This window comes from Habropoda laboriosa, unplaced genomic scaffold (genome assembly GCF_001263275.1).
Source record: "Habropoda laboriosa isolate 0110345459 unplaced genomic scaffold, ASM126327v1 scaffold23, whole genome shotgun sequence".
Lineage (NCBI taxonomy): Eukaryota > Metazoa > Arthropoda > Insecta > Hymenoptera > Apidae > Habropoda > Habropoda laboriosa.
This window is the reverse complement of record NW_017100140.1, coordinates 2,012,043-2,032,282: the sequence shown is the minus strand read 5'-3', so window position 1 is coordinate 2,032,282 and position 20,240 is coordinate 2,012,043. Positions and strand designations below refer to the sequence as shown.

General features: G+C 36.4%; 3 protein-coding genes across 3 annotated transcripts in view; 2 read left to right on the top strand and 1 right to left on the bottom strand.

Moving 5' to 3' along the window:
• LOC108570137 (cGMP-specific 3',5'-cyclic phosphodiesterase-like) overlaps positions 1–3,470 on the top strand; it is a 13,714-nt gene extending 10,244 nt beyond the window's left edge. The window contains exons 10-13 of the mRNA XM_017931930.1: positions 235–516; positions 971–1,347; positions 1,435–1,871; positions 2,836–3,470. Coding sequence (XP_017787419.1) covers positions 235–516; positions 971–1,347; positions 1,435–1,871; positions 2,836–3,470 — 1,731 coding nt within the window. The remainder of the gene's footprint in view (positions 1–234; positions 517–970; positions 1,348–1,434; positions 1,872–2,835) is intronic.
• A 4,754-nt stretch (positions 3,471–8,224) lies between these two features.
• Positions 8,225–9,477, bottom strand: LOC108570342 (golgin subfamily A member 7). Its single transcript, XM_017932187.1, has 3 exons — positions 9,305–9,477; positions 8,814–8,975; positions 8,225–8,515 (listed from the first exon to the last, which is right to left on the bottom strand). Exons 1-3 carry the CDS (start codon positions 9,311–9,313, stop codon positions 8,225–8,227), a joined length of 462 nt encoding a protein of 153 aa, XP_017787676.1. The 5' UTR covers positions 9,314–9,477.
• A 697-nt stretch (positions 9,478–10,174) lies between these two features.
• Positions 10,175–12,145, top strand: LOC108570315 (WD repeat-containing protein 34-like). The gene is made up of 9 exons (XM_017932157.1): positions 10,175–10,250; positions 10,312–10,396; positions 10,461–10,676; positions 10,740–10,974; positions 11,049–11,253; positions 11,322–11,521; positions 11,594–11,736; positions 11,815–12,017; positions 12,076–12,145. The coding sequence occupies exons 1-9, from the start codon at positions 10,192–10,194 to the stop codon at positions 12,143–12,145; spliced, it is 1,416 nt and encodes a 471-aa protein (XP_017787646.1). The 5' UTR covers positions 10,175–10,191.
• The last annotated feature ends 8,095 nt before the right edge of the window (positions 12,146–20,240 follow it).

Below are 20,240 nucleotides of genomic sequence, written 5' to 3'. Positions count from 1 at the left end.
TTTACTTAAAGAATAATTGTATAATGTAATTTATTAATTATTCAATTTTTTTTTTTAATAATATTCTCACGATCACAATAGCAATTATTATATGAACAAGCTAATAGGTACATAGATAATGTATCAGATCTTGAAAGAAGCTATTTGGAAAATGTTATTTGGATTTTTGAAAATCATCATACGTTGGATCTTTGGCATAATTTTTATTTTGCAAAATAAAACGAATATTTCTAGGCATTGAACGACCACAATAAGTTCACCACGATCTTCGAGATGGACAACGAGACTCAAGAAGCGAAAGTGTACAGACCCAGTGGAAATGAACTCTCGACTCCACTGGGACAAATCGCCAAGTACGTCGCCGCCACTGGCCAGATCCTGAATATTGGAGACGTGGCCACGTGGCTGAAGAAGGACGTCGTTCAGTCCGGAAGTGAACCTATCAAGAGTATCCTATGCATGCCCATTGTAAACGGGCAGAGGACTGTGATTGGCGTGGCACAATTGATCAATAAGGTTACTATGTATTTCCTTGTTATTAATCGGATGATCCGGAATGGGGAATTTTTAGATTTGAAGATTCCTAATTTGAAAGTTTGGAAGTTTGAAAATTTGAATATTTGAATATTTGAAAGTTTCAAAGTTTGAATATTTGAAAGTTTGGAAATTTGAAAGTTTGAAAATTTGAAAGTTTGAAAGTTTGAAAGTTTCGAAATTTGGAAGCTTGAAAATTCGAATATTTGAAAGTTTCGAAATTTGAATATTTGAAAATTTGAAAGTTTGGAAATTTGAATATTTGAAAATTTGAAAGTTTGTAAATTTGAATATTTGAAAGTTTCGAAATTTGAATACTTGAAAATTTGAAAGTTTGGAGATTTGAAAGTTTGGAGATTTTAAAGTTTGGAAATTTGAAAGTTTGGAAATTTAATTCGGCAATTCGAAGATTTGAAAATTTCATATTCCTCCACAGGACAACGGAACATCGTTCACAGACTCCGACGTGTCGATCTTCGAGGCGTTCGCCATTTTCTGTGGTCTCGGTATCCACAATACCCAAATGTACGAGTCAGCTTGCAAGCTAATGGCCAAGCAAAAAGTTGCCCTGGAATGTCTAAGCTACCACGCAACAGCCAGCAACGACGACACGTTAAAACTGACCTCAGAACCTATACCATCCGCGGAATCTTTCAATCTGTACAGTTTCACCTTCATCGATTTCGATCTAACAGATGAAGACACCTGTAGGGCTACCATTCGAATGTTCAAACAATGTGACCTGATCGGAAAGTTCCACATTCCCTACGAGGTTCTATGCAGATGGGTTCTCAGCGTGAAGAAGAATTACAGGTGAAAAATTTTTCAATATAAAAATATATTCAAAAGTAAACATTTCTAGATAACACCGTCAAAATGTTCAAATCTCGAATATTACAGGCCAGTAAAGTATCATAATTGGAGGCACGCTTTGAACGTCGCTCAAACAATGTTCGCCATGTTGAAAACTGGCAAAATGGAGCAATTTATGACCGATCTAGAAATATTGGGACTCTTGGTTGCCTGTCTATGCCACGATCTAGATCATCGAGGAACCAACAACGCGTTTCAAACGAAAACAGAGTCTCCGTTAGCTATTCTTTACTCGACGAGCACTATGGAGCATCATCATTTCGATCAATGTGTGATGATCTTGAATTCGGACAGCAATAATATCTTCCAGAATTTATCGATGGAGGATTACAGAAAGGTGATGAAAGTGGTCGAAAGTGCGATTCTTTCCACTGATTTGGCGGTTTATTTTAAGAAGAAGAATAAGTTCATGGAACTGATCGATGAGGGAGAGTTCGACTGGCAGAGTGAAGAGAAGAAAGAACGTAAGATCTATCGATGATAATTAAATACTTATTTTCGAAGAATAACTTAAATTTAACTTGCAAATATTACCCTATTTAGAAACTAACTTTCGCTAATTTTCAAAATAATATCATTTTAACCATCATACTGTATATAAGTATGACTTCTATCTATCATCCAACTTTCATTATTAATTCAACCTTCTCTTTTTGACTATATATTGCTTTATATCGATAATAAAAGTAATTCTAGTATCTATTTACTCTTCTATTCTATAAAAAGGAGGAAATCTAATATCTCTGCTACCACCTTGACTATTATAGTTAAGTTTGACTTTTATCTATCACCTAACTTCCATTATTAACTTGATCTTCTCTTTTACTAGAAACTACAGCACCTAGATACTGTTCTGTACTAAAAATAATACCAACTAGACCATCAAACTGTATCTAAATATGGCTTCTATCTATCATCCAACTTTCATTATTAATTCAACCTTCTCTTCTAGACTGTATATTGCTTTATTAACAATATCATCAACTACAGCATCTATCTACTGTTCTATTCTAAAAACAGTAGCAAATCTAATATCTCTGCTACCACTTTGACTATTATAGTTAAGTTTGGCTTTTACTTATCACCTAACTTTCATTATTGACTTAATCTTCTCTTCTACAAAAAAATACAGAATCCATATACTGTTCTACACCCAAAACACTATCAAATCTAATATCTCTACTACCACCTTGACTATTATACCTAAATTTCACTTCTGTGTACCTATCACCCAACTTTCATTATTAACTTTATCTTCTCTTCTATCAAAAACTATAGCAAATCTAATATCTCTACTACTACCTTGTCTATTACACCTAAATTTCCATCATTAATGTACTAACTCCAACCTACTACTCTACACCCAAACTAATACCAAATTGACCATCATCCTACACCTAACTCTGACTACTTTCCTCCAACTTCCAGTACTCTGTGGAATGATGATGACAGCCTGCGACGTGAGCGCCATAGCAAAGCCCTGGGAAGTGCAACACCGCGTAGCCAAACTCGTCGCCGACGAGTTCTTCGACCAAGGTGATCTAGAACGTCTCCAACTGAACCAGCAACCAGTCGCCATGATGGATCGCGAGAGAAAAGACGAGTTACCACAAATGCAAGTGGGTTTCATCGACGTAATTTGCATACCCCTGTACAAAGTCCTCGCAGACACCTTCCCCTGGATCATGCCGCTGTACGAGGGCACAATGGAGAACCGGAAGCACTGGCAAGACCTGGCAGAAAAAGTCGAGATGGGTTTGACGTGGATCGATCGCGACACAATCGACGATCCAGTCGAAGAATTCGTCTCGTACGAACCGAAAGACATAGAATTCACCGTCACGACTCTCAATTGTGCTCATTCAGACAGAAAAGACGTTCCTGAGAAGTCTGCGTTAGGAAGATTCGCCTCGTTGCGAAAAGGTGGACGAACATTGAGCAAAGGAGTTAGACATCGAATAAGCAGGTCACTTTACGCGAGAAGTACACCCGAGGACGCTGCTAAATCGAAGGCTTTGATTCCTGATAGAAAGAGCAGGAATAAATTGTGTCTACTCATTTGACGACTTACGTCGACCACTCTAGAGAGCATTCCGGAATGACGCAGATGAATAACAAGAGATTTTAATGAAGAAACAATTCAGATGAATAGCTTTGGCGGACCTGATTAAGTCTGCCGGTTAGCTGAGTCCGCTGGTTTCAACGGTGAGAAATTGTGGAAAATTGGAGAGGTGTCTGTGGTGGATCTTTATGGGGTCTGCCAGTTGGGTGAATCGTTCGGCTGGTTTGAAACTGGTCAAGGTGAAGGAAGAGGGAAAGTGAGTTGGTTAGATGGAAAATTGGAAGAGTTGGGAAAAGTGGGATGGTTGGATGGAAAATTGGAAGAGTTGGGGAAAATGGAAAATTGGAAGAGTTGAGAAAAATGTAAAATTGAGAGTTGAGGAAAATGGAAAATTGAGAAAAATGGAAAATTGGAAGAATTGAGAAAAATGGAAATTGAGAGTTGAGAAAAGTGAGCTGATTGGGAAATTGGAAAATTTAGAAGTTTGAGAAAATTTGAGAAAGTTTGAGAATTTTAAGAAAAGTTGAGAAAAGTGAGCTGATTAATTGGAAGAGTAGAGAAAAGTGGGCAGATTGATTGGAAGAGTTGAGAAAAATGGAAAATTGAGAAAAATGAAAAATTGAAAGTTAAGAAAAATGGAAAATTGAGAGTTGAGAAAAAGTGAGCTGATTGAATGGAAAATTTGAAGAGTTGAGAAAAATCAGCTGATTAATTGGAAAATTTGAAGAGCTGAGAAAAAGTGGGCAGATTAAATGAAAAATTAGAAGAGTTAAGAAAAATGGAAACTGAGAGTTGACAAAAAGTGAGCAGATCACTTAGAAACTCGGAAGACTTGAGGAATACGAGCTGGTTAATTGGAAAATAGGAAGGGCTGACCTGGTAATTTGAGACTGATCGAAGACGAAGAGAAACGCGAGCCGACTAATAGAAAGACTGGAGAAGTTACTTTGCACTTGAGAAAGTGCAATTATCTGATCGAACAATAGTTCTACCTCGAGAAACCTGTTTACCGCACACCATCGAAAAATCAAAAAGTAACTGAACAACAACAAGTAACGTGTGAATCGACGAACAGAATTTCGGTAATTAAGAGAAAAGAAAAAAAAAACAAGAAAAAAAGAGAATGGATAAATATTCCCAAGACTGTCGCGAGTCTCTTAGGAGGGAAAAAGTTAGGCGAGTACATAGTAGTCGATGGCTAGGTAGTAAAACGCGACGAATTTAGGCGACTTTCACCGCTCAGAAGAGAGATAAGAAGCGTTAGAATACGATCGGAGACGGTACGGATTCAATTTTGACAATCTTTTTTGTATTATATATCTCGATACCTTATTAGCGATAATTCGGAGGATAGAAGAAGAAAAAAAACAATTCAACGAGGGGTGAACGATCAAGTAGGATAATCTCGATTTATAAAAAAAAAAAGAAAAAAAAATGAAACAATAATAATAATACCGTAGCGAATGGGCATTTTTATATAAGAAAAAGATGAAAAAAAAAATATATACAAAGTTGGACTCCCGATGACACGTTACGAGGAACGTCTCGATTCTAAAATGGCGGATGATCCGCGACGAATCGATGCCCACGATTTAATTAATAATTCCGTTGCGTCACGTGGCCAACTCGTAAAAATTCGCGTCACTGACGCAATGAACAGGTACAATCGCGATCTTTCGCGTTCTATAATTCAAGAATGTGACGCTTATTATATACTCCTTTACCTCTTTTTCCTTTTTTTTTTCCCTCTGTTTTCTTTTCTCTCTACTCTTCGTTCCTTCTTTTTTCCTATTATTACACGTGTACCTTTACGTTCTCTCTATACAGATTTTAAATATTCACGAGAGGCAAAAATCCTGGGAAAAATGCTCGATGAATTTTCAGTTGAATCAACAAAGTGGTTTTTTTTTTTTCTATGTTTAAACTATTCGTGACTTAAACGGTTAGCAGTGACGCTTGTAAAACAGGTATTCAAGTGGAGAAGCATTACTACACAGAGACGAGAAAATCAATTAATCTCGAGGGACGGTTCGAGTGCGGTGTTTTTAAAAAGCAAGAATTAAAAAAAAGAAAAAGAAAAAACATGGCGACAAGAGCGAGACTGGTTTCTAGTCTTTTGATATAGCTACTACTAATGTGTACGAACATGCCTGTCAGAAGACCATCGCACACGAATAAAATAAAAATCTGAATGTGCTCAAAACACTAACGTTTCTGTCCTTCAATTATTCCACCATCTCCAGAAATTTTCGATAAATTCCCCGCGAATCTCTGACGTACAATCGACGAATGAAATTGAACGGAAAAAAGTTGGGTTAGATGTGTTTAATTATAGAAAAATAGAGATACTGTTAAATTTTCGATACTTCCAGCTGTAATTCTTTTCAAAAATGGAATAACGTGTTAAAGAATATTTCACCATATTCGATGAGTATCGTGGGTCACTGGTAACTTATGACATAAGTATCGTTTATTAATGATTATATTTTACAAAAAAAAAAAAAAGAATGTCATTTTTGGTAATTCTGATTTTTGAAAAATGCAGATTTTCTCTTTTTCCTTCGTACTCATGGGTCATCAATGACCCACGGTGGCACAAGACGCATATTAAAAAAAAAAAATTCACCTTTGTTCCTTATTCCCTCTCGAAGAGTAGTCCTTGGTTCCGTAACATTTACGCAGCTTTTTATTATTAAAACATTTAGAAATTACACTCGAACGATGGTGTCCTTTACACAGTAACGAATCATCAAACGTTTTGGTCCTACGATAAAATTAAGTATAACAAACGGTTTTTCTTCTTCTTCTTCACCATCTTCAACTTCTTCTTTTCTCTTAAGATACTCCGTGTGTCGACGATTAATTCGCTATTTACACATTATGCAACGTCCGGTTGCATAGGGAAAAAAATGTCCAGAGCCTGACACTCGTAACACTACGACACTGTTCGACAAATAGTTCATTGAATGAAATATAGGTTATATTCCTCAGACACGTTTAGATTGCTTCGCACTTTCTGTTTTCTTTTCTGCCCTTCGTTTTTGTTTTTCATATATTTTAATCTCTTTTTCGAATTCACTCGATCGTTAGTAACGGAAGGTAAAATGTCGAGGCAGTGGCGTGGCTATTTGGCAAGATTCTTTCACCTTGTCGCATAATTACGTCGGACAGGCTCCAGCTTGATCATCGTGACCAAGGACGAGACCGAATTACCCTAGGCGCAGTAAAAAATGAACCTTGCTCACTTTGTGACGCGGTAAATATATATACCTGGACACTGAAACAGCCACTGAAACATCTTTAGTGGACGATACTGATCGTTATCGATAACATCATAAAGCAGAAACATCTCTGGTGGCTCTTTTAATTGAGATCATGTCGTTTCTCGAAACGAATCAAATCGAAAAAGTATCGATGAAAGATCGAGCACGCGGCCGCGAGACATTCGAAAATAATTCGCCGTGTCTCGCGCGGTTCGTAGAAAAATATAAAACAAAAGGATCACGCATACGACGGGGTATAATTATGTACAACCGACACCTTTTTGCACAGGTGCATTTAAATCATGTGGTTCATCCTTAATCACGATGCTCGCACCGTCACATTGATTCTTCGAAACAACATAACCTACATTTAGTCATCACCTCTTTTCGTTTCTTTTTTTCTTATATTTTTTTTGTTTTGTTCTTTTTGTACAATTTCCCCTTAGCCAATCCAACGGAGATTTCTTAGCGCAAAAACTTTGTGCCAGCAATTTTGATCGAATTCGATTGTTTTGATTGTTCCGGAGAGGTGTCACATCCACGGCAAGTGAATCCCTGGCTCGTATTCGTGTTCATAATGAGAAAAGTCCGCGAGATATGGTCGTGGAACAGAAGCATCGGTGGAAGATACAACGCGGAAGAGAATTAAGCTTAACGAAGTTCAACGAAGCGTTCGAAACTTATAGTGACGCGAAATAATGTTTTTTTCAGTACTTGACGGTGATGCTGAATCAAATTCGAGATCAAAACGGTTCTGAGTCTTGGAACAAGTCGAATTTGATTCACACGTGTCGCCTGTTAAATGCAGATGGCGATAAAAGTCTTTAAACGAACAGTAAAAAACTGTTTAAACATTGCTCGATGTGCAAATAAACCAGGTGTATAGAAACTCTGTGAATAATTTCCTGGTACTATGCACTTAATGTGTAAAACATGTAATTGCCTACTGTGAACACACACCTGGTTCTTTTGCACTGATCATTTACACTGGTACATTATTATAGGCATAGAAAATTGAACTTATACAAAGCCATGGCCTTGGTGTCCATGATTTGTCTGAACTTAGTGAATGGACACTGGATACAATAATTCCAATCGAGCAAAAACATACATGTTATTTCAAAGTTCAAAGTCTTATGAAATGTCATGAAACTTGTTTAATTCCACCAAGTGGAATACAAAATTTACCTTAGAACAAAAAAGTTGATTCTTATGGTGTATCACATCAAAAAAATCAACTTTTATTCTAAGCATTTTGTCGAGACATTGCATGTATGTTTACAGAACCATTTGCTGAAAATGTAAATGTTTTCTTGTTACTGGTGAATCTCTGTGAAATTCACATTGCACAAAACTAAATCATAAGAGGTTCGGAGCTTGAACAAAATTATGTCCAGAGACACTCATCAGCTCATATAGGTTTTGCAATCCTGGCAAAATGGCAGAAGTGCGTGGATCACATAAAGAACTCCCTGGATCGGCTAATATGCAGTCACGACGCAGGTGTGTCCAGTACTGAAATTTCTATTAGCCTAAGACCACGCATTATTGGATTTGATAATAGGAGACCACGTGGCTTATAGACTCTGTCATTTTGTTCACTAACAAACTTAGCCACCTTTCTTAAACACTTCTCATAATGAGTCTCTGTACATATATAAATTAGGTAACCAGTGAGACAAGCTAAACAGCTTTCGCAATACGTGGAACAACTGGCTTGTTCTGCTTCCTCGAAGTAGTTGTTCAACTGAGTGATCGTGTTCTCAAACAACTGCCTGTCCAGCTAAATTGAAAAATAAGACAACAAAAAATTTCCTATAGATTAAACATTAATTCATACACTATTGCCTATTAATGCACACACAAAATACTAAGCCAATGAAGAATATCATTATATTTCTGCAACTGCTCATCCCATGGTAAGTATATATAGTAATAAAATGATAATAAGAAATGACAAGAAACCATAAAAGAACATGTAATCCATGATTGTAATTAAATAAAGAAAATTAAAGCAAGTATTTCCAAATGATCTATATTTTATGACAAAATAAGAATAAAATTAAGCTTTTAATACATACTCTGCTCTCTAACTCCCTGGGAAATTGTGTTTGAAACTTAACCATAGTACCCTCACTGTAGTCACGTTGTATAAAAACTTTCTGACAAATCGAGGGATCCCCACATGCTTGCCCCCGACCAGCTGACATGTCCTCCAGGGGTGTAAGGGCAGCGTGATTGCCCTACAAAATAAATCCAATAGATATTTCACTGAAACGTCGCTCAACAAACGAACACTTATTCTTCTATTATTTTCCGCACATTAACCAATACTTCATATTGTTTTAAACGGGGTGTCTAACCACAAAACCGCACCCAAATCACTGTGTCAAAAATCGTCCATAGCAAACTCGACATTTGTCGATAAGTGAATGACAATGAAATTTAAAATGACAAAACGTATGTTCGAAATAAATGTGATGCCAAAACAATGACGAAACGAGAATGCATCGCTGACAGACCGATTGTAAAAGAAGGGGAGAAAGACCGAGCGAAAGGTAGACGAACTTACCAATGACATTTTGAGCTTCGTCTTGGCGATTTAGTTGAACAGATCCGTCGAAAATAACCTCGACTTGTTAGTCGAACGCGTAACGAGGCGATCAGACGCGACTAATCACTGAATGGCGAATTTTCCTTGGAAAACCGCGGAGGACAGTACTCTTACTGATGGACTACGGTACGATACCGTCGCCATGTAACGTGCGCGCGCAATGCATAGCAATTGAAATAGGCAATTCATGGTGCCCTTACAAAATTCACTTGCACTAATTTAATCTAACTATACTTTGAATTGTTCAGTTGTATTTTAAATTTCATTACAATGTTGTTCAATATTCCTCCTTCCATTCCTTTACTTAATTGCCTGTCATTTTTTATCGCAACATTCGACTACCTGTATTTGAGTTATATGCACAGGTTTCGTAATGTTTTAGGTCCTTCGTAATTTTATGTAGCTTATTTATTCGTTCTTCTATCTTGTAATTACGTTGATTCATATTTAGGTTACAATATCGAAAATATTAGTGACTTTATTATTCTATCAAATAGTGTTGAAAACTACGTAGCCTTAATCTATTCTCTTATATATTAAAATAAATAAGAATTTGCGGTGAAACTAGAATTTTATTACTGTATATGTTTCTTTACCGCCAAATACATTGAGTTTTAATCAAAATAGTTGCATTTAGATGGCGCTATAATATCCATCAGCTGATTCATACTTGTGAACTCGCACATATGCATCTTTGATGCAGAACCTGCTGAATAAAAGGACTCTATTAATAAGATTCTACTGATTGTTCTTGTTTTTTTTTTTTATTAACAATTGTATAAAAGTATTAAGAATTTATTAAACAATTTAATATACATACTTTTACAAAATCAATACTTTTAATAATGTTTAGTGATCGTTCTCTCGAAGCCGTGAGTTTCAACTCACAACTATCTACAACGAAGTATGTTTAAATTATTCTTTATTTTAGGTATCTGTTATTTTAATTCTTCAACATTTTTCAGATCGCAGCAATCGACAGACGTACAGACAACGGAAATTGTTTATGATGATAAACCCGTACAAACAATCGAAACAAGAACCGTCGAGGTATCTATAAATGTACTTTTAAGCATATAAGTAATTTGTAGCTGAGTAACTTCGCCGGTTTTAGACCCAAACGATAACTGAAGAAAAAAAGAAGCCAGATATAAACTATGGTAGGTTGGCTCAATTTCTGAACAGAGTTGCACCAAGCATATTAGAAGCTTTAGATGAATCATGTGGAACCAATGCATTTGAAGATTATGAGCCAAAGACTGATGAAGATACACTTACAACCACACAACTTCTCCAAAAGATTCATAGCACTAATGAATCAGATTCCAAGGTACTTATTTTTTGTATTTAAAAATATTTCTTGAGCTTTTATTCTATTTATTTATACTGTTAGATGAAAGTAAGCGATATAAGTTGGAGTATTGGAGGAGGAACTCTAGTTGTTTCTCATGGCATTTCTTATCACCAAACATGGTGTGACCATCTGTCTAAATTGCAACTTTATAATCAGACAAAGGAGGGTAACTTTACAGAGAATCCAAACAAAACATTAGAAACAAATGCCTGTGTCACAACACTAGCTTATCATCCAACTGAACCATCCATTATAGCAGCTGGCTTGTTCAATGGTAACTTAAACAACTTTCTAGAGAAATACATATATTTACAAATGGAAATAATTATAAATATTATTCACATAAAGGTGATGTTCTTGTATGGAACTTAAGAGGGGATGATGGATCAATGACACCAACAACAATTTGCACCCATGGTGATTCTGTATCTCAAATATATTGGAAAGCAAGAACCATAAATGATGTATCATTGCTAGTTAGCTCTAGTAAAGACGGATACATCTTTATCCACAGGATGGTGGCCAATTTTACGATTGCTCGCGTATACAAACGGTGATTATTCCCTTCAGAATCACTTGCATGTTCTAGAAGGCATTTACAATCACATTACTCTTTTCTAGACTGAAAGTAGTTAAAGAGCATAATCCAATAGAGAGCTCAAGACCACGTAGTGCGGGTGGAACACGCGAACGTGCTGTGGAATCTGGATTATGTATTACCACCTTTGACTTTTCATCTAGAGATCCTATATTCTTCATTGTAGGTACTTTATGTGGTGGAATATACAAGTGTAGCTTAGATCGCATTGCTCCTATTGAAGGTGTGGATTTTTCTCATGAATTATTCAATTTCATTTTATTGCATTAAGTTAATGATTGATTTTTAATTACAGGAGACGAAACTCTCATGGATCCCGTGATAGACGAGTATGAAAGACACGAGGGCAGCATTACGTGCATTAAATGTTCTCCCATTCATAATCTCTTTGTTACTTCCAGCACAGACAAGGAATTACGTATATACGACTTCGAAGAGGTTAAATATTTTTGTCTGTAATTTATCAATGTATTTTAAATGTCGTGACAGATACGAATCTTTATTTACACAATCTAGCACACATGCCTGCGATCGATTTCTACCGAAAATACAATCGTAGGATTAACGTGGATGATAGGAAATCAAGATATACTGGCGTCTTATGGCGCTGGCTCTAATATAGGATTATACAACGTCACCGATGGTAAAGTCATAACAAACGTGAATTTTGAAAGTACTAACAGAGAAAACACTAGCTGTCTACGTGTGAATTCGAAGAAGTAAGTATTAATAATATGTGACTAACAATTCATGATACATAACTCGTATGTTTTATAGAGGTATGGTGGCTATTGGCGACGCCCAAGGAAATATCGAAATTTGGAAAATCCCAAGACAATTATTCTAAGCAAAATATAAGACTGCACTGTAAAACTATTTTCATGTTATGTCACTGTATTACTAATATTGCTTTCTTGAAATTCGCGTAATTTAATGTTGCATATTTATTGTATAACAAAATATACTACTTTTGTATGAAAACCAAGTGTTTTCGAAACACCCCGCTCCAGTTTCGACTTCCTTTCTAATAAATATAGTAACACGTGTTAAAGTTAGACATAATATTAATAGCAGGTGATTATTATATCAGATATTCCGTGATTCAAATATCGTAACACGGTTTCAATGTACACAGTTCATTGTACAAAAATAACTTGACAAATTCATTGCGAAAATTGCATGAAAGAAGTAATAGTTATGGTTCTGGTGAATAATCAAGCAAAGGAACTGCGTAAAACCCAACAAATTTGAAATAGAATGAAAGTGAAATATTTGAACACGTGAAGTTAAACATTTCGCGTATGAGGTCGATAATAATATCCATAAAAAAAATATTTTAATTTAAAATACATATTTGTCTGACGTTTTAACCATGCCGATATATTCTACGATATTCTCTAGCGAGTGAAAGCTCGGTAAAAAACCGTTACACATGACTTACTACTCATTAATATGCAGAAAGGTAAAAAAAGCTTTTAGAAACTCTTACAAACAAGCAAAAGGTCACAAGTAAAAAAAAGTGATTGTTTCTTTGCTATTTAAAAACAGATTTATTAACAATGTAAAATATATAACAGACAGTACTCGGTACAATAAAGTTATCACAGCCAAATGAACACAGTTAGCTTCCCTTGCCAACAGTACTGTTATTTACTCGTTTCCTTTCAGTTTTCAACTCGTGACGTCTTATCTCGATTACTCATCCACGTCTTCTACGTCCCATATACGCATGAGCATGAAACATCAAAACACGTTCAGCAGATACAATCCGCGCGTAAACACATAAATATGATTGCTTACATTTTTTATTTACGAATTCAACGTATCGTATTGTCCCGCCATTTTGATGTACATTTAAAATATTGGAACGTGCAAAAAAATGGTTAGCGTAATAGAATACACAAAAGAGAAAATATGAAAAAAACAAATGTAAAAAAACATCCCTGTTTCGTTTCTCTAAAAAATAAACCGACCAGTCCCGGAAGAAGATGGATATCACACAATCGAGTTGGTTGAATAAAAATCAGCACTCTCCTTGGCTGCACCTTGGGTAGGCGTACATTATGTTCTGCTGAAAACCAAGCGTTTGTTTCTGTTATGATGCATCCCCACCATGCTTTACGATGTTCGTGGTAGGGGAATTGTTCGAGCATAAAGAAAAGCCACAACAATGCGAAATAGAACGAGAATGGATGGGTCGAACGTACGGAAGTTATATTTGAACTAGATTTATTATTCTTGGCAATATTTCTGTAAATAACATTTCATTATAAATTCCATGTAATTATCAAAAGAACCCCTTCTATCTCGTATTGTACACGATGATTTTAACCTTTTCAACTGTTCGAACAGATACAGAGTTAAACTATAGATTACATATTAAACATTCATAGGTTATAATTGTCAAGGTCGTGGTTATTTTCGAATGAGTCAACAAATATGCAAATTCTGAAATGCAATCGCGAATTTAAACCCGATAATTCTTATATTCCTACGCAATTTCTGTCGTTTCATTTCCTTGAATGACTCACGTGATAAGACATATTTACGATTAGAAAACACGCCATTACGTATAAAGTAGATAATGGAATGATTGGAAGCAATTAGGATCGCATTGATAATTCGTTCGAGTAGTACATGAACGTTTTAAAAAATTTCAAAACACTTCGACCGTGATAAGAAATATTTGATATGCGGTTAGGAAACAGAACACAGAACTCACTTTGCTAGTGAAACGTGACATACTTCAAGCTTCCTGAACATTCTACAGCGGATCTCTTCCATGACCTTCTTGGGTTTTTACGTAAATATGCTTAAGTCACGAGCCAAATCATACTTACAGATTTATCCACCAGACGTACTACTTGCAAGTATCGACTAGCATTAAACTTGTACATTAACGATGTTTACCGTGCGCTGTAATAAAGACGTCATTTACATGTAAACAGTATATTAATGTAAACATACATACCCGATAAGCAGTTCTGCAGCTTAACTAGAATCCAATAGAATATTATGATAAGAAAAAAATGGTAAGCAGGATTTTCCAGTTGCAGCAACCCGAGGAGTTCACACCTTGTAAAGTACCCATGCTTCGTATATCCCCTCTCCTTTTCAAGAGTCAACTTCTTTTCTTGCAGAACTTCATCTTGAAACGAATCTTGCGTGCTTTCAATCCCAAGATGGAATATAGGTTAGGATTTTTGCGCTGAAAAGAACGATTTAGGTTAGGATTTTCGCCCTGAAAAGGACGGTTTAGGTTAGAATTTTTGCCCTGAAAAGGACATTCAGGTTACGATTTTCGTCCTGAAAAGGACGGTTAAGGTTATTCGCCCTGAAAAGGTCAGTTTGTGTCCTGAAAAGGACAGATTTTCTTCTCAGTATATATGTTTAGTTCATCCGAACAGCCGCTACTCCGTGCGTGAGTCATTTGCGGGCCCTGAGAAGGGCCCTAAAGAAAAAAGGGATAGTAAATAGGAAATGTGGACGGGATGTACGTAGTATGCATGAAGTATACAGTTCATAAGGCAGGAACAGGATTGGTGATATTATCGTCGAGAAGTGCTAGAGAACGAAGTTTGTATTGCTTCCTTAGCTACGCACAATCTCGGCCAATAAGTTTTTGCTTCGTTAGTATCAAAAAGTAATGGATAGAATATGAAGGCGAAAGGGATTTGTGGGAAAGGATGGAGGGAAGGATGGGAAAAAAAGAAAAGGAAAGGTAGAAAAAAAAGACAGGATTGTCTTATGATGCCAGGAAACGTTAGAAATTTTCTCTCTCGTTGCTCTATATTTTCTTCTTTTTCTTCTTCCACAGTGTTTTGTTTATCTTCAAAGAAGTGGCTTCATTCGCGCGCTAGGTAACCCGTCAAAGAAACTTCAATTGCGGCGGATCTGTATATATGCATGTAATGTATACACATATATACGTGTGTGTAATTTTGTTTTGTGTATATATATATATCTCGTCTTTGAAGAGTGTAGTATGGTAAATGGTGTGTGTGGTTGCCTGGTGGTTGAGAAAATTTTCAGGCTGTTCCATCACCCACCAGCAGCTTTCTCTCCTGACTTCTCAATGTATATCTCTCCGTACGATCTCTCTCTCTCTTCCTCTCACGAAGGTTCTCTCGTACTTCTGGCGTTTTAATACTACCATTAATATGCCGTGATGGTACAATGTAGTATATTATAGCGATGGTGTAGTAGATATGTGCGTCCAAGTGTTTCATTCAATCTGAATTCTCCACACGTGACTCACACATAAACGCGCATTTTTTGTTGTTTTTTTTATTTTCTAACGTTTTTGGATCTCTCGGCTGTGTTTCTTCTGCACTTTCTGTCTTTTCGCATATGTACAATACAATATGTGTATATGGACATGTCTGCATGTGTTTTGTATGAATGTGGTATACGGTGTGTGTGTGTGTGTGTGTGTGTAATTGTGCTGTACTGAAATATTTCTCAAAGAAGTCGCTTTATGACTTGTGTTTTTTATCTCACTTATCTCGCGCCTCAAGAGATCTCTCCTTTTAGTAATTCTACAAAAAGATCCTCGCACCAAATTCTTGTCTATAGACGGGAAGAGGATCCTCACAGAATTCTCTTCTTCTTCTCCTAACTTCTTCTTCATCTACTTATACTTCTCGACACGTCTTTGAGCTTCCTCGGCGACTATTGCACACCAAAAACACTCCTAAACTCTACACATTTCTTCCTCCTTTACCACTCGATATTCATCTTCTTTTTCACCTTCAAACTTCCGTATCTTCCTCTGTCAGAACCTTCTTAACTCTTATCTTCAATCATTCTTTCAATTCTCTTTCTCTCCCTCTCATTCACACTCTCCACTGAATTTATACTCTGATTTTTTTGGCGCTTTTTGTTTTCAAAAAGACATTTTTTCTAATGATTTTTTAGAAATCCTCTCACATTCACTCCGTCATCGTTCAGATCCGTTCTCTTTAGCCTCTTCTCTTCTCGCCACATCATCAATCGACCATGAAAGACATATTTACTCCTCCTTATATTCGTAAACAATCTTCTTTCCATTGGTTGCGCTCTCTATCTCTATACACCCACTCTCTTCCTCGAAATTTGTACCGCAAAAAAATTGCTTCTTCGCGTTTTCCTTTCTCCTCCTCTTCCTATCGATCATGCGCGCTCGCTATACTTTCTTCGAAAAAAACGCGTATGCATTCGTACTCGAATAACAGTACCAAAATTACGATTACGCTTTAGGTACCACTTGAATATATCTCTTCTTCTTCTTCTTCTTCTTCTTCTTCTTCTTCTTCTTCTTCTTCTTCTTCTTCTTCTTCTTCTTCTTCTTCTTCTTCTTCTTCTTCTTCTTCTTCTTCTTCTTCTTCTTCTTCTTCTTCTTCTTTTTCTTCTTCTTCTTCTTCTTCTTCGCCATATTGTTCTCCAAGTATTTTACTGGCTCTCAATCTCCGTTGCACGTTTCTTCTTTATTCTTCTTCAGAAGGATCAATCACTCATCACTGCCGTAGCTGTTTGTTTTTTTCTTTTATTGGAAACTTCTAGACATTTCCGTTTCTGATAGGAGAAAAAACGGCAAAAAATAATTATTGTTCCTCTATCGAGCCTCGTAGCGGACGATTATTAATAATTATTATTATTATATCATCCAAAAAATTTCGAGTCTTTTCCTCATCCATATAACATCTCAATTATTTTCATTCTGATTCCAACTGCTTCTTCTTCTTCTTCTTCTTCTTCTTTTTATCTCAAATTATACACAGTCCTAGATTCACGTCGGACGCGCAAACACGAGACGATTGTTTCGCCAAGAAAACAACGGGATGCGCGTCGAAAGGTGGCCAATCGATTATCAATTATCCAATCTCGTCGATCGCGCCATCGTTATTAGATCTCCCGTTATCCCCTTGTCTCTTCTTCTTTCTTCGTCACACCCTTGGTCTAATCCTATATATTTCCTTCTCCTTTTCTAAATCCGTTAGAAGGAACGAAAGATCCGGACAGGAGTTGCTTCCAGTCGAGATTCTCTCTCCTCTTCTTCGATATATATACATATATATATACACACATATATCTCTTCGGTGCGAATGATTTTGTTGGTAAAACTGTTGCACGCGATCTCGGATAAAGATCAGCGAATTTGTAAACCGGAACTTTTTTTTTTTATTATTATTATGTTTCCTCGGTATACTCGGTAGTATGTTAAAGTTTTGAAACGCGTTATGGACTTGACCAAAGTTGCTCTTTCCTCGTCAAATTTTTTCACGGAATGATAAAAGAAAATCTCGTTCTTTGCGCGTAACGACGGCGTCCATCTTGTTCTCTCTCTTTTTCTTCTCTTCTTTGCTCAACAACCGTTTGCCACCCTTCTTCGTTCTCACACAGCAATCGATTCCCGTTTTTCTTCTCCTTCTTCTTCGCCAAGCATTGAGGCCGCAAAAAAATGACCCGTCAGCGAAACAGATCGTCTTTCAAAACGACAACTCGACACGTGCGCTCGAAAAACACGCAGCAGCCGCCGCCATATTTGTATCTCAAAAATGAACCTCCATTATCCGTTCTTCTTTATCCTCTTCTTCTTCTTCTTCTGTTTCATCGTTTTTTTTATCATTTTACATAACAAAATATTCTCTTTCACGCGCTCGCACGATCGAATTTTCGTTTCACACGTAATTATGTACAATTTGCTCGTGATCCAATCTTTTTTCTTTTTCTCTCTTCTCGACCATCTTTTCTCTGTTCTGTTTGGATCTTTTTTTTTTCTCCTTTACACATCGATCGATCCTTCGTCACAAAAAAAAATTGTCGCACACGAAACGGGCACCCTTAATACGATATTTATAATACATTATTTTCTTATGTATGCGCTCGAGTCGAACCTTAAACGTTAACTGCTTTCTGTGTGTGTGTTGTTGTTTTTTCTTTTCTATTACGTACAATAATAGATATACATTATATAACTCTATTCTTATGTACCCTAAAACTTGACAGCAGATTGCATCGTGTCCGCGACGGAGTTTCTTTTTTTTATCAAAGAGACACGACGGGGAAAATCATCGTTAATATTTTCTCGGTTCTCATCATCATAGTATTATCCCTCCATCGTTCATAACCTCAAACTTTCTCTCTCTCTCTCTCTCTCTCTCACACTCTACTTCTTCTTCCTTTCTTATATCGTCTTCATCACAGAGATCAGGACTCGATTTTTAATCCTTAATTTTATATCAATAATGATTTACTGTCTAACGATAAACTCGTCGCCACTATTTCGTTGGGGAACGACAGAACAAAAGTTCTGACCTTCTGCTTTTTTTTGTTTTTTGTATAACCTTATCTGACTCGCGAAGCCTATACTCGCGAAAAGACGACAGGTTTCACACTATTTCTCCTGTTTCTTTTTCTTTAAACACTATTATTTTCAACCGTGTGTGTGAATTTTTATTTTTGGTCATGCTTCTCTTTTTTGTGGTGTGTGTATACGCGTTTCTGGTTGTTTTTTTTCTTTCTTTCTTTTTGTTCACTCGAGGATGAATTTGGATGAAAACGTTGAACCTGTCGCTTTTGGAGTATAAGCTTCCGCTTGGATAGTGCCCTTTGGTGCACTACAACGAGTCTACCTCGTTCGTTTTTGCATTTTTTTTTTTTTTTATATACTTCTACATCGTCGTACGGTTTAAAGCAGACCAGAGTTTCGCAGAACAATGCTCTGTACAGCGATGCTCGAAATTAGGAAAAAAAAAAAAAAAAAAAAAAAAAAAAAAACAGAAAAAAAAAACAAGAGTAAGAGAAATCATTCGAAGAAGAAATGCCACGTGGTTTGTAGGACATATAATATTATAAACTCATGGACGGGAGGAGAAACATCTGCGCGCGAGAGAAAGGCCATTTTCTTTTAGACCATTTCATTCGGATACTTTCTAAGCAACTTCTTTTTCACGATCCAAGGTCCCAGTCTCCGAAAATGAAATTTATTCAAACGAAAAGTTAAAAGCATCAGTCCTCCATTCGTCTTCCTTCGTGCAAATTACAATTTACTTGTAAATTTCACTTGGGAGAGTGATTGGAGAGAGTACGAAGTGATTATAGAAGCAGCTGTCATTGTATATCAAATCACAAATGTTCATCGTAATAAATTTAATTTCCGTAATAAAACCGTGCCAGCCTTATTATGTATTGGAATGAAATAAAAAATTAAATTAAATTAAAATTCGTCAATTGATCTACCCAGTTAAAATTTATCGATTGGTTATGTTATTGATACACGTAGTACAGAGACTAGGTCCACAGACCAAGATGGCACCGCTGCATGTTTCACTAGTGATTGATTAGAAGTGAAATGGACAACTGGCAGCGCGAGTAATTTTGTTCAATACTACCCAGATAATTGACGACGAAATTTTCTCTCAAATTGTGAGAAAACTACAGCTACTAATATTGTTAAAAAAATTAATAAAGAACAGAGTATCATTGTGAATAATACGTTACGTTTCGATTCGTTTTTATCTAAGAAAAAATGTACGAATTTAAATTTCCATTATTGGTCAAGTCACTGCTGCTCGCGCTGAGCCAGCAAAAAAAAATGATGGGGCTTCGCGAAACCTTAAATAGAGAAAAATGCGATCACTTATCCAGGCAGGTACTCTAATTGACTCGATTCGAAGTACAAGTAACGTATACTTCTTCTACATGGAACTAAGTAAAAATCTGAGAATGTTTTTTCGTTTGCCGCGCAAACGTTATCTCTCCGCGTTGAGCCTCGAAACGAACGAAAGGGAGAAGAAAAAACTAAAGTTACTTCGCACACCGGCTACACGTAGGAAAAATTATTGTCACGCACGTGAGGGCGATGACACGATCGCACTACGTCCACATCTTTTCCACATATAAAACAAATTACACTCGTCTAAAAAGACGTCCAACTGTTATGTTTCTTTTTTTCCCCAACT

Coding starts and splice junctions, on each gene's coding strand:
- LOC108570342 (XM_017932187.1), bottom strand. Junction 8,516..8,813: donor CCAGGGAGTTAGAGAGCAGA/GTATGTATTAAA, acceptor TTTTCAATTTAG/CTGGACAGGCAGTTGTTTGA.
- LOC108570315 (XM_017932157.1), top strand. CDS start 10,192: ATGTTTAGTGATCGTTCTCTCGAAGCCGTGAGTTTCAACTCACAACTA. Junction 10,251..10,311: donor TCACAACTATCTACAACGAA/GTATGTTTAAAT, acceptor AACATTTTTCAG/ATCGCAGCAATCGACAGACG. Junction 11,522..11,593: donor TCGCATTGCTCCTATTGAAG/GTGTGGATTTTT, acceptor TTTTAATTACAG/GAGACGAAACTCTCATGGAT.